Source organism: Indicator indicator, chromosome 11 (assembly GCF_027791375.1).
Source record: "Indicator indicator isolate 239-I01 chromosome 11, UM_Iind_1.1, whole genome shotgun sequence".
NCBI classification, from domain to species: domain Eukaryota; kingdom Metazoa; phylum Chordata; class Aves; order Piciformes; family Indicatoridae; genus Indicator; species Indicator indicator.
The window spans coordinates 15,290,725-15,304,520 of record NC_072020.1 but is presented as its reverse complement, the minus strand read 5'-3'; the positions used below and the strand labels follow the sequence as shown (position 1 = coordinate 15,304,520).

At 38.0% G+C, this 13,796-nt stretch overlaps 1 protein-coding gene across 1 annotated transcript in view; it reads right to left on the bottom strand.

Moving 5' to 3' along the window:
* The window catches only part of GOLGA4 (golgin A4), a 57,070-nt gene that overhangs the window by 25,090 nt on the left and 18,184 nt on the right, over positions 1-13,796 (bottom strand). Inside the window, exons 6-12 of the mRNA XM_054385241.1 lie at positions 12,458-12,505; positions 12,000-12,056; positions 8,313-8,411; positions 7,366-7,504; positions 5,802-5,989; positions 4,705-4,788; positions 3,323-3,470 (exon numbers count right to left, since the gene is read on the bottom strand). Coding sequence (XP_054241216.1) covers positions 3,323-3,470; positions 4,705-4,788; positions 5,802-5,989; positions 7,366-7,504; positions 8,313-8,411; positions 12,000-12,056; positions 12,458-12,505 — 763 coding nt within the window. The remainder of the gene's footprint in view (positions 1-3,322; positions 3,471-4,704; positions 4,789-5,801; positions 5,990-7,365; positions 7,505-8,312; positions 8,412-11,999; positions 12,057-12,457; positions 12,506-13,796) is intronic.

Below are 13,796 nucleotides of genomic sequence, written 5' to 3'. Positions count from 1 at the left end.
CAGTAGACATAACATGATCTGAATTATTGTTATTATTTTTAATCTATGGGAGATTTTAATTCTACTGTGGATAAAAGCCTGGAATAAAGTCCACAATTTTATCCAAATACATCTATTCTCAATGCAGAGAGTAAAGGCCTGTGCTCTACCCCAACCAGCAGAGCTACTGTTGAAGCAAAGATCTTTTTACCAAGACACTGGTTAAGGGAAGTCTATGAAAACACAGTGGCAAATCAGAAACAGAGTGTGCAAAATCTCAATCATATGATCAAGCCAAGTAAACCAGAAATCTGTCTGAGCAATGTTTAAGAAGTGCAAGGTTACAAAATTGATTTTTATAATATCTGCTATAGAGCTGACTGCTTTAATCATAGAATGGTTTGGGTCAGAAGGGACCTTTGAAGGTCATCTAGTCCAAAGCCCCTGCAGTGAGCTGGTACATCTTCAAACTACACCAGGTTACTCAGAGTCCTGTCCAGTCTGGCCTTCAGTATTTCCAGAGATGGGGCAATCTACCACCTGTCTGGGCAACCTGTGCCAGTGTTTCACCACACTCAGTGTAAAATCTTTCTTCCTTGTAAAGAGTCTAAACCTCTCCTCTTTTAGTTTAAAGCCATCACCCCGTTCCATCACAACACGCCCTGCATCTTTCTCACAGGCCCCGCCTTCACACATGCTCCAAAGCAGCAGTCTCAGTTGCCTTCTCCTTGCCTCTTCTACCCAGTATTAACACCAGTCCATGCTGCGAGGAGATCTTGCTCACGCTCTCAGTACTGCAGACCTGTTGTCTTCAACTGCAGTGCCATCTAGTGCTGAAAATCATGAGGAAAGCACCAAACAGGATGGCAAAGGAGGGATTTCCATTTTCTTGCTGAAGGATAAAAGCAGGCGTCTTGTCAAAAGCTTGAGAAACAAAGGTTGAATTAATTTCCTACAGCTGATTTGTGTACCTAGGCAGGATTTTAAATGCGTACTCCAAGCTTTTTGTTTCTCTGTAGACAGGTGCAAAACGTACCTTAATTAAGCGTGTAAAAGAAATGTTGCCCACAGAGAATGGCAAAGTAAAGCAAAATCAATTTGCTTTGTAACAACTGTTTTCTGCTTACTGTACAGAATACAAATAAGCCAAGAATTGCACCCTGAGAAGTCAGGACTTGTATTGAGTAGTGTCAGGGAAATGAACTTCAGTTTACCAGCAAATTTACAAATGCTAAACAGCTTTTCTGAATTAAAATGTAAACAATCTATGTACAATGCAAAGTATTAAAAAATCTATAGCACTTACTTCAAGTAAAACTGCCTGAGAAGCACAGAATTTATATTTTAGAGTCCAGTTCAAGCACCCAATGTGTGATGTAAGAAAAAAGAGCCCTTACCCCAGTCCTGTTCATACAAGGCTTGGGAAAGGCACCATGATTCACTTATTGGCATGTGTGGATGCACAAAAACAAGATGCTCTGTGAGATTTCAACATAACATACCTCTAACTACAAAAAAAAATGAACTTCAACCGGGGAGACCAAGTATTACACAACACAAACAAAATAAGCATATGTATCTTTTCACTATTTCAGTACACAAAAATGCATTATTAAATCAATCACTGGAACATTTCACTGAAGGCACTGAATTACAAAGAAAACAGCCAGACATGTAACACTCAGCAAGTTAAAAAAACGAGGCTGAAAAATAAACCACTTTTTAGCCTACAACATAGCAGTGTGATAGTAAATCCAAAAATGTATTATGTATATATTCCATAAAGTCAATTCTTCACTAAATCATGACACAGGAGAAGTCCAGAATTTTAAAGTTATCTTGCATTAACTATTCAAGAAACAGAATGTTTAAACACCTTGACTTCAAATACACGGAATTTCCAAATTCTTCAAACCAGCACAACTCAAAGGTTGTGACCCAGAAGTATTTTCAGGCTCTCTCAGTATTAATGGTGGGTTTCTCAAATAATTGAACAATTTAGTTCAACTGTACTGAACTACATCTTGAAATGCATAAAGCCAATAATAGAAAAATTTGATAAAGGCCATCTTATGATTTCACCTGTATTAGAAGCAGTATTAACTAATTTTCCAAGGGCTAGATCTAAGCATGCATATATAAGTATTAACAGAGGCCTAAAATCTCCCCCTAGGAAAGTGCAGTATACTTAACACATTGTTCAGAAGTAAAATTACTTCTCCCTACAGTAGTTAAGTACCCAGAGCATCAACTCTAACCCATTTTCAGCTTCTGGCTATGCAAACCTGAGAAATTACTGTATTAGCCAGTGCATGTTGGTATTAGTTCATAATTAAGAGGTTTCAAACTACTACAATAATAACTTCCCAACTACAGAACTACTAAAAAGCCTTCATTTTTTCTTTAATTAATCATGAAGAAAACCTTCCTAGTCTGGTAAGTACTGAATAAAATCTAACTGAGCAGGACTGACTCACTTCTGAAATACAATTTTCCAGAGCTAAAGATGCGTGCAACCTGAAAGGGCAGGAGAAAAGGACAGCTAATCAAGATGTTTCTTACTTTCAGAAGATGGATGTTCAACCTGCTTTTCTGTATTATAGCAGAATGATCTACCCAAATTGATCTTTAAAAATTGCAAGTTCTGATCTAAATCTATGTAGGTTTAAAATAAATCCTGAGGAACTGTATTGTTTGAACTTCTCTTTGCTTTTTAGGGAAAGAAAGCATGTATAATGTTCTATGTGAACTAACCACATCCGGGCTTCTGCCAAAAGAGTGAGCAGTTAACACTACCTAATTTCTATCAAAAGCAGGCTACAGTGTGTAACAGTTACATAACCCTGAGATTCCAAGCCTGAAGCAAAACAAATAGTTACTGCTATTTCACTGAAGTTAGAAATGCTTTCACTAACATTACTGAAAGAAAATTATTATAGTTGTAAGGTATCTTCTTGTTTCTAAATCTTCTCAAGCTCTTACACACTCTCTGCTATGTTTTCTATGTAAAACACCGGTGACATTATAATGATAATTCATAGTTAGGTGTAATTTTCCCTACTGTCACTCTTTCCTCCTACAAACAGCAAAGTCCAGCTGCCCTTCAGCAGTCTCCTCCCTACTCCATTTGTAATGATAGCAGAGACAAATCAGGAACAGCCCTCAACTCCACTGGCTTGAAGTGAAGTTAGTAATGACACTAGCAGGGGTGGTACGTAGAACATTAGGAAAAAGAGCACCTCTTAATATTTTTTCCAAACCACTGACAAAAGAGTACAAAAAGACCACACTGAAGCTTTCTCATGTTTAGATGTGCAAACTAATAATTTCCAGAATTTCTTACCAGCTTTGTCAGATTTTTCTTTCTGTTCCTTTAATTCCTCGCCTTTTGTAGTTACTTGTTTGATCCGAGCACGCAGTTGGGCTATCTCCTCCTCCTTCATTTCCAATGTTTCGTGCATCTGTCGCTTTGTCTCTGCAATTACCATACCCTATGGAAAAGGTCCTTGTGATAAAAAGCTAGCAAATAAATAAAACATATAGGATCACAGGACGTTAGGAGTTGGAAGGAACCTCTGGAGATCGAGTTCAACCCCCTTGCCAGAGCAGGACCATATAATCCAGTGCAGGTCGCTGCACTAGATTATAGCTGAAACAATTTTAGACCAGGACACAAGCCTTGTCAGGATTAAAATTTAGTCTATTACTACAAGATCAGAGATGGTGGTATTTTTCCATGTCGGAAACAGAAAACGCAAACAAAAATAAGGTAAGAATAAGGATTATTTTGAAGAGTAGCCAGAATTTATCGAGTGGTGGAAAGAACTCTTTCAGACAACTAAAGACCATCAGAAAACTTCCTCCTCCTAGTACAGATACTTCTCTTTGAAATATGTATTCTGTGAATAAACCAAAACTAAAAGCATCATAGTGTGCAAGCTCCTCCTTAGAGGACAAGCCCATATAATGAGTGTTACGTCCTCTTGCTTATTACAACATCAGAAGTCATTCCATCTCAACCCAGAGATGGGGTTTTTTGAGTTACTTCCCTTCTGTCTGTGTGGGAGGGCTTGTGAGAGTGGGTCGTGTTAACCCAGGACAACATACCAAGAATGTGATTAAAAAGCCAAATACTTTAAGGAACAAAAAACTGAGGAAGTCTTCATATTCTTAAGAAGCTGAAATTACTTTCATTGGTCATTTTAAAAATTAATTTACATTGTATCTCATCTTCATTAGTGCTTGAGGGGTCTTTTGTTTGCTGTGGGTTTTTTTTTTGGTGTTTTTTATTGTTGTTGCTTTTAATTATTATTTCATTTTTCAAAGCTGGCATTGAGGAGTCTATTCAGCATAATTGCTCTGTCCTACATAACATGATCTTGCAGTATTAAGTATAACCTTACTTCTCTCTCTTATTCAAGGTGAGGCTAGGCAAGGCTCTGGGCAACCTGATATAGTTGAGGATGCCCCTGTTTACTCAAGAGGGGGTTGGACTAGATGACCTTTGGAGGTCTCTTCTGACCCAAACCATTCTATGATTCTATAACCTAACAGACAAATATCCTAAAGCATCTATACCATAAAATTCTCAGGTAGCTGAAATTATCTGCTTGTTAAAATATAAACCAAATGGGATGACTAAGAATAGCTTCTAATTCCAAGAAGCCAAACTGAGTTTTAAACAATCTTCTTAACAACTAGACAGAGTTTAGAGAAAAGTTTTACCTTGTCTTGCTCTAGCTGCTCAATCAAATTCTTGGCATCACGGAGCTGTGTAATCAGTTTAGTCTTCTCAGCCATGTGAAGGTCCTAAAACACACCAACTACAAGTTGACAGCACTGCTGCATGTAGAGAAAATACTTTCTCCTGACAAACAGCCTATGTTTAGCTCTTACCCTACACTGTGCCTTGGAGGAAGTACACAGAAGAAAATCCAGAGAAATTTAACGAGGCAGCTTTAAATTAGTTTTATACCTCCCAATGAATGGCTGCCTCATGCCTTCCATAATAATTCAGGTATCTGAAGGCTTTGTTACAGTCTCCACAGTTCTTGCATGGATGTCAAAGTTACTACAGTAAAACAGGCAAGAATCTGCTTGAGGTACTTGTTCTACTGCCTGCATCTCTGCTTACAAAAGGATCTTGGCAATGCCACATAGTTGCTCATTACTGGCCTTGTGCTGGAAAACGTCCTCAAAATAGAGTGTTTCAGCATTCTTTCAAACCAGGATGGTGCTTTGAGACCAAGACAGAAGAGAAGGTGGTCACTAGAACTGGAGTTGAGTACAGTTACACTTGTGATGTTTTCATGTTCCCATTACTATCACCCACTTAACTTTTACACCACACTCGGCACTAATGACCTTAAAAGGCAAACTGAGCAAAACATTAATTTAGCTTTGGGACTGCAGTTATGTTACCTTCACTGTACTGTGCTCTTCACTGTTCTGCCTTTCTCTCTTTCTTCTGTTTATTTACATAACTGATGCCTCTTCCACTAAGTCTTAAAGGTTTGATCACTTCACCTCATGCATTCTGTGCTAGGACAGTCTTTTCCTCACCCCTGCTTCCCACAGCTACTTTATCTCTGGTATCATTTTGATGATTATTTTTACAGTAAAGTTTCATATCCAAAGTTTCTATCTCTACAAGTTTTCGAGTACTTGCTCTACGTGTTCATTTCCAAGTGAGTTTTCCACATTTCACTCAAAAAGAGTAAAGGCACAGTTTAATGGCTTGTCCTACTAACAAATTTTGGAAATACCTGAGTTCTTTCTTGTGTTTTAATAGTGGCTGCTAAAGTTAAGAGGATTTTCCATACCTTCATTTTTTCCAGTTCTTGAAGCCTCTCCTCTAACTGTTCTTGAAGTGCCTCTTTCTCGTTGGTTAACTGGGCGCAGCGCTCCTTATGTGACCGAATCATCTCCTTACAACGTTGCAGCAAGTTCTCTTGGCGCTTCACCCTCTGAGTAAGAGTTTCCAGTGTTTTAACAGAATCTTCATTGCCCTCTACAAGACAGCATACCAACATTATTGTATACCCACCACTTCAAATGTAGCTCTGCATTCGTCTTTGACAACGTGGGTGTCTCAGAGGTCTCTAAAGTTATGTAAAGTCCGCAAAAACTTCATAGTGACTACTACAACTGCCAGAAACATGCTATACAAAGAATAGTAAATACTTTTACTCCAAATTAATTTGCAAAACCATGGTTACTATACAAGCTTCTTAACCAGCCTATTATTCATCAAGGTTTTCTTATGCAATTAAGAAGTCATCATGTCTGCTGCTACTAGCTGAATACTCACGGGCAGGGAAAAAACACAAAAGCAAGGCAAACTGCATTGCTCAAGCACCAAGCACACAGATTCCTGCTTTCCCAGGGCTGCATATGATGGTAACTCCAAAATACCCAGGTTGACAACACTATATTCATCAGGAATATACAGCTCTTTCTGAGCTGTAGTCCTCTCTTTAGAACTAGCACATTGGGTAATACTTTACTATGTGTTCTGCTCTGATGCTCTGGAGGCTGCAAGTGTACTTGGCATGAAAACAGCATCAGACAAATTCAGAGGTTCAGTTCATGGCCATAACCTTACACAGGTTATGGCCCAGAAGCAGGCTCCAGCATAAGAAACATCCTGAATTCTTACTCTTCGGGACTGGATACTTAGGTTACTTCCTAAGCACTATGAAAGACACAACACTGGATAAGAAAATCTGTGAAGTAACCCTTCATGCCATCCTAATACAAAAAACGTGGCAGCTATTGAACAAAGCCATTTCAAGATGCATGTTCACCTCTTTCTGAACCCTATGAAAGATACCAATGAATGGCACATTCATTATATATCAGCATTATAAATGTGTCCCTGGCTTAGTCATCAAATATACACAGTACTGGGAGTCTCATAACTCAACATCCTGATGTGGAGAACACTTAAGATTACTCAACAGCATGAATATCAAAATTGATCTTTGCTTTTACTTTTTCCTAAGTGAAAAAAAAAAAAAAGACATAACTGGCATCTGGTCTCCTCTCCAAACTCTAGGGATATGTTCTTGCTTATGGGGTACAGAATTTCTTAATCATATTAGGTAGGGATACTAACAACCTCTAACAGCAAAAGCCATAATTACTATCTTCATAACTAACAAAGGCTAGATGATTCAGATTTGAATTCTTATGAAAAAATTCAGTATCTTAGAAGGGTTACCCTGTCCCCTAGCTGTCACATTGTTTTCAAAGCAACCGTGTCTTTCTAGAAAAGATATCCTCACCATAACATGCTTAGCCCTGCAGTACTTTTACTTCCTCACATATTAATAGCAGGCTTATTCTCCAAAATTCATGACACCTTGGAAAAGTTACAACACCTACCATTGCTTCCTGGTTCCACAGTGTTTTCTGTACTGATTTCTTTTGTTGGATTCTGACCTTGCAGTTCCGATTGGGTATTTGGATCAGGCACTTCAGTGCCTATCTGACCATTCTGTAACCTCTGTTTCAGCAACGATACCTAAACAAAGCGGACTTTTTGTTAAAAAAAAACCCTAAGGATTCCAAGTAGATCATGTTTTCATCTTCAAAACAAGAATGAAATAAAATTGGTATCAGAGAAAGGAAAAATCTGCCTGGATCTTTCAGCATTTTTTAAAATCAGAATGATACTTCCAATTAACAAAAGTCGTTACCATTATGGGTGGAGAACAAAAGACCAATTAAGCAAAACATATCATTTTTTCCAAAGCAATTTTAGTTCAAACATCTGCTCTGTCATGTTCTTACTAAGAAAGACATTACAAAGGCATTTAAGCACATATCAAACAATCACATTTTACAGGAGTGAGATTTTTACATAGGAATATTTTGCAAAGGTATCCTCTACCACAGATGAACTTTACTTCTTGATAATTATAAATCATAGACTCATAGAATTACCCAGGTTGGAAGGGACCTCTAAAGGCCATCTAGTCCAATTCCCCTGCGGTGAACAGGGACATCCTCAACTAGATGAGGTCACCCAGAGCCCTGTCAAACCTCACATTGAATATCTCCAGGGATGCGGCCTCAACCATCTCTCTGGGAAACCTGTTCCAGCGCTCAACCACTCTCAAGGGAAAGAACTTCTTCCTAACACCCAATCTAAACCTACTCTTCTCTAATTTCAAATCCTCAGGAAGCTTTGCAACACCATAGCATTTATAACAAAACATGGACATGCATTATAGGAAATACATCAATTAAAAAAAAAAAAAGAAAGAAAGGAAAAAAAAAGGAGTAGGAAGAACAGTTTTAAAGAACATCTGCTGGGCAAGGCATATTACCTGAGTTTGCAGGACACTAATAAGTTGATCTTTTTCTTCTAACGAAGCATCAAATTCCTCTTGGAGATGTTTCTTAGCTTGTTGATCCATTTGAAGCTCCTGAGAATGATAAACAAAAGCATCTCAAACAAAAACCAAAGTGTGAATTTAAAAGGCTTATCAAAATATTATGAAGTAATACTAAAAACACTTCTTTTGCAGTTGTGACCTCAGAATACAATCATCAAGTGGATACTTCTTTCACTATACAACATTCTACAAAACATAAGACCATCCCCTTATAACACCAGCATTAGAACAGCAACAGTCTAGATTTGATGCCAAATTATCAAACATTCTTTCTTCGAAAAATAAGTTTGTGGAGAGATCACTTCAAGCCTGCTCCTAAAAACCGTTTTCCATGCACACATTTCTCCTGGAAGTTGGAAGACTGCACATTGGTAAACTAGATTCTTCATTTAACCACCAGATGGGTCAACGTAAACAGTTCATCCAATATTCTAGCATTCTAACGTGACAAATGACATTTCTAAACACAGAAAGTTGGCTTTTTTTATTCTTCAAACATGCCTTATATGTGAAAGTCAGATGTCAAAGAATTTAACTATGTAGCTTTATTTGCTATTTACTTGCATTCATCTGGATAAATACCTTTAGAAACTTGCAGATATTGCCTAAATGCATTAGTAGGATCTATATAATCTTAAGAAGTAATGACTTAGGGAGGTGTCTTTTATATTCTTCCTATGCTTTTAAAGTTTAAATATTTTAATTTCTTTAAATATTGTTCTAATAGAAAACAAATGTATTTAAGATAACATTAATTCACGTCTAGCAGCCTATAGAAAGAATCAGAGCCATACACATTTCATGCATGCATTGTAAATAATTTCCCAAACTTGCATTTTAATTTTTCTTTTATTTATGTATTTACTTCATCATATTTATGTATTTATTTAATAATATTTATCTTCCCAGGAAACTAATGCTTCTATGCCCATTATTCTGCAAAGATGCCCCATATAAAAACAAGTGCCACTCATAAACACAGGTTCTGTTAGCAGGCAAAGATAGAGAATGACAGAAAAGAGAAAGAAAGAACAAAAAACCAAGAAACAAAACACAGGGCACTGGAAGCTTCCTGCATTGCTCTCCTCCAACTTTGATTCTTGCTTTTATGCCCTCTTGCTGCCTTTCCCGTACCTCCAACAGCAAATCCCTGGTGCCATAGCTGAGCTGATACCAGCTTTGAGAAGAGCAGGTGTATGAGCTGAGTCTGTCCATCCAAGAACAGGCAGGACAGTGCTGGAAGGCACCAAGGGCAGATCTGCTCCTGTCTCCTTCCTAATAGCTACATCCACTTTTTAACCCTGCATTGTCTCAGGTTCTCAAAAGCTACTGCTCACATTGTGCTTCTTGTGTGTCTTGTGCTTCTGAGTTTTAGAAGCCATTCCTTCCAAGCAAAGCAAAGCAGCTCAGAGCAAGAACAAGTGCCAAATAGATTTACTGAAACCAATGCAGAAATAATCCTCTTAGGATCCTGAAGTGCCTTCTGATCCTTGTCTAAGAAGGAAGGCACTGAAGGCTGCTTGAAGACTGCAGTTGAGGAATCACTCTTAACAGCAGAAAACTAGGCTAAGCTAAAGACTCATTGATTGCCAGGGACAATTTTGCCCTGCCGACTCAGCCTTAAAGGAGACTTAACTTATCTTCACATGGCCCTCTTAAAAGAGACTTGTCTTATTCCACATATTTATGGGCAAAATGGACTGTACGATGAAGAAAAGACTTTTGAAAATTAATTTCTGATAAATTATTGCTTCAATGACTGATCTTTTTTATACTATTTTAGCTTCCACAGTGGCTATATACCATTATAATTGCAGTTATTCTTTTAAGTTTAACGACTAAAGCCTTTGGTACCTAACACTTGGGCTTCCCAAACACCAAAAAAACTATTTTGTGAAGTTTTTCAATTAATAAAAGAACGTCACTGTTTGATTTGAAGAAATTTCTAAGCTACAAGACTTATAATAAGAATGAAATTATGTTTTATACCAAATATATCAGAAAAAAAGAGTCATGCATATACCTGAAATGAAGACTATGATAGAAGCAGAAAAAACTATGCAGAAGTCCAACCCTTTTTCCTAATGGAAAGCTTTATCTCTGGTATATATATACTTTCCAGACTTTACCAAGTACCAATAAGCTGGAAAACTAAACCTACCGGAGCATGGGGATATAGACTTAATGCAGAGCTGCTTTCATTTGACCTTGTAGTGAACTGGGAAATAACTACTGGCAAGCCACTGGTCAGTAATGCTGCAGGTTTTCTCCTAAGGGCTGACAATTTAGCTTAGGACAGGGTAACAGCCCAGGCACAGGCTCCAGCTCAGATGAGAACAGCACACCCAGCATTCTGGTTCACTCTTTTCAGCTGCTGGGGCAGAAGCAGCACGGATCTCAACCAAAATACTACCCCTGTGGCACATGCAATTCACAGCCTGCTTGTCTGGATTACACCCTGTGCTGGAGGAGGGAACCCTGCAATTTCCCTCCTCACAGTGAACTCCTTGGACACAACTGGCTGTCTGACAAGTCACATAGGGGCAGTTCCTTGCAGGTGAGCACAAGCCTGTACAGATGCTCGGTCACTGTCTCTCACCCCAAAGAGACAGGCAAAACACACAACTCCACAGAGCTAGTCTGCCCTCAGGCAAAGCTGGGACCTTGCCTGAAGCAAGAGCCTGACAGCTCTTGCCAGCTCCATCCCAGTGCTGCTGCTCAGGTGCTGCTGCTCAGCAAGATACATGCCAAAAGACGGAACGCATCCACAGAAAAAGCCTGTGGCCTTGAGCAAGCTGGTACCCAGCTTTCAAGCAAGGTTAGAGCCTGGACAGAGAGGCCCTTGCACACCTGTGCCCGAACCTGATGCTGCACTGGCTCTTAAGGCAGCAAAAAAGCCTCAGCTTCACATTCTGCTTCACCAGGGTTTGACAATACAGCTTTTGTGAGCTTGCCCTTTTAATTTCCTCTGCCCAATAACCTGTACATCTTTTAATTAAATCAAATATGTTTATTATCAATATATAATAAATTGCCTGTTACGTGTCTTTGCCTAACATTAGCATTTCTCAACACTAAAAGAATCACAGAATGGCTTAGGTTGGAAAGGACCTTAAAGCTCCCACAGGCAGGGATGCCTCTCAACTATACTCCACTGCTCAAGGCCTCATCTGACCTGGCCTTGGACATGCCCAAGAAGGTGGCATCCACAACCTCCTTGGGCAACCTATTCCAGAGTCTCACCATCCTCATACTGAAGAACACTTTCCTAAAATCCAGTCTAAACCTACTCTCCCTCAGCTTAAAACCATTCTCCCTTGTCCTATTGCTAGACAGCCCTACGAAAAGTCTCTCCCCAGCTTTCCTGCAGGATCCCTTCAGATATTCTAAGGCAGCTCTAAGGTCCCAAATTGCACAGGGCCTAACAATACTGCAAGAACAACACACAGCAAAATACATTTCTACCTGTCTCAGAATGAAGAGAAAAGCAGATCAGTCAGTACAAGGAGCTGCTTTGTCTTACAACATAGGACAATAAGCTGCTGCATCAGAAACAAGGGCCAGACAAAGACCCTATGTATGTGTGATGTCAAGTAGTTAATCAATAAAGGAAATTACCTCTCTCAGTTCTCCAATTTTGCGAAATGCTTTATCCTGGCTTTGACTCAAAATGCCCTTAAAAAAATGTGAATAAATATCAGGTATTAAATATAACTTCATATATAAAACCTAAATAAATTCATAAAATTGAATTTCAGTAGAAGAATTAATGACTTGTATTTTTCTTTCAAGTTAAGCTTGATGTGTAAGTATTATCATGAACTTGGGCTTGGCAATTTGCCAGCTGAATTCAGCTGATGCAATATAAAAGACATCATAGTTATTTTGAGAATCACTATTTGCTTGTCATCCTTAGAAATCCTAGCTAAGTGCCTTTTGTTAAACACAAACATATATATATGAAAACAATGTATTGTTTATATAAACACACACACAACGCACTGAAAATTAAATTTGTACTCCGCATTTTAAGATTCAGAAAAGCATCCAGAAAAGCAGATAAAAGTTCTGCTTACCTGTAGCTTCTTCTTCTCCTGTTGGATAACTTGATAAGCAGACACTAGCTAAAATACAGAAATCAGGTATAATGATAATAATGTATCCACTTATAGCTATCAAAATAATTTGCTTAGTTGCATCACTATCTTCATTTTGAAAATCATCACTTGAGTTACGCTCTGCTGACAGACATGTACGTGAATTTTCACAATGCTTCCTTTCTCCATTTGTAAAGTATCTCCAATGTCTTAAAAACACAACAAATGATGAGGTTACTCAGTATTCACGTAGCTTTCCCTTCACTGAGAAGGCCTCTAAGACCAGCCATGCTTCAATACAGGCAGTCAAAACCCAATTATATCAGAAAGTTACCCCTCAGACAGCTAAGAGTAAGGCAGCTTAAGGACAATTAATTTTATAATGAGTATGCATTAAAAAATACACTTACAAATCTAGCAAAAAAAAGGTCTGTGTAACACTGAATGTTCTCATCTGCTGTGCTTTGCATATACCCAGCAGACAGACTGGAAGTGGACAATATTTCTCGTTGTAAGCTGACAAAAGGACTTCATGAGTAACTGCACAATTTAGTGCAATTAAAAATTTGATCACAATTGCCTAAGTTGTCCAAAGCTGAAGTAGCATAATGGTACTTGGAACTAGAATAATACATTTCCAAGTTGCTCAAAAATTAAAGGAACACAAACCCAAAACACTAAACTGAAAAATCTTTAAGTCAAAATTATCTTCATATTCTTATGTGAAATAAAGTAGGATTTTTTCAGAACTCAAATTTACTTCTAATTTCAGTCATATTTAATTTTCATTTAAAAGAAAATCAAAACTACTGTGGATCATTTATCTTCCATACTTTTGAGACACTATCTTTGTACCCTACTTTAAATGAGAAAAAAAGTTTATATCCTAAGTACTCACTATACATTGAAACTACTTCTTCCAAGATCCAGCATTCTTTACAATAAACTAAAGAAATTCACAAAAATAGGAAAAAAACAACCTGCAAACAACATGCAAAATTAAGACTTGCTGGACAGGTACACACAAAAAAAATCCCTCACAAAAATAGGAAAGCTTGACTTTTCCCAACAATTTGGAAAAGAAGTAGTGAAATTATTCTATCATTGGTTTTCACTAAAATAAAATAGCAAAAGAAATAGTCCTTGAAATAATTCCTCCCAGGGAATACATAGAAAGTATAAGGAATAGAACTTATTTATTGAAAACAAAATGCTTGCCTGTTGCAGTTGAATAGAATATAGACTGTCCACTTCAAGAGCAAGTTTCAGAACAGAAGTAAATTTGCTGTCATGTGAGTATGAGCTGTGCTCACCCCTA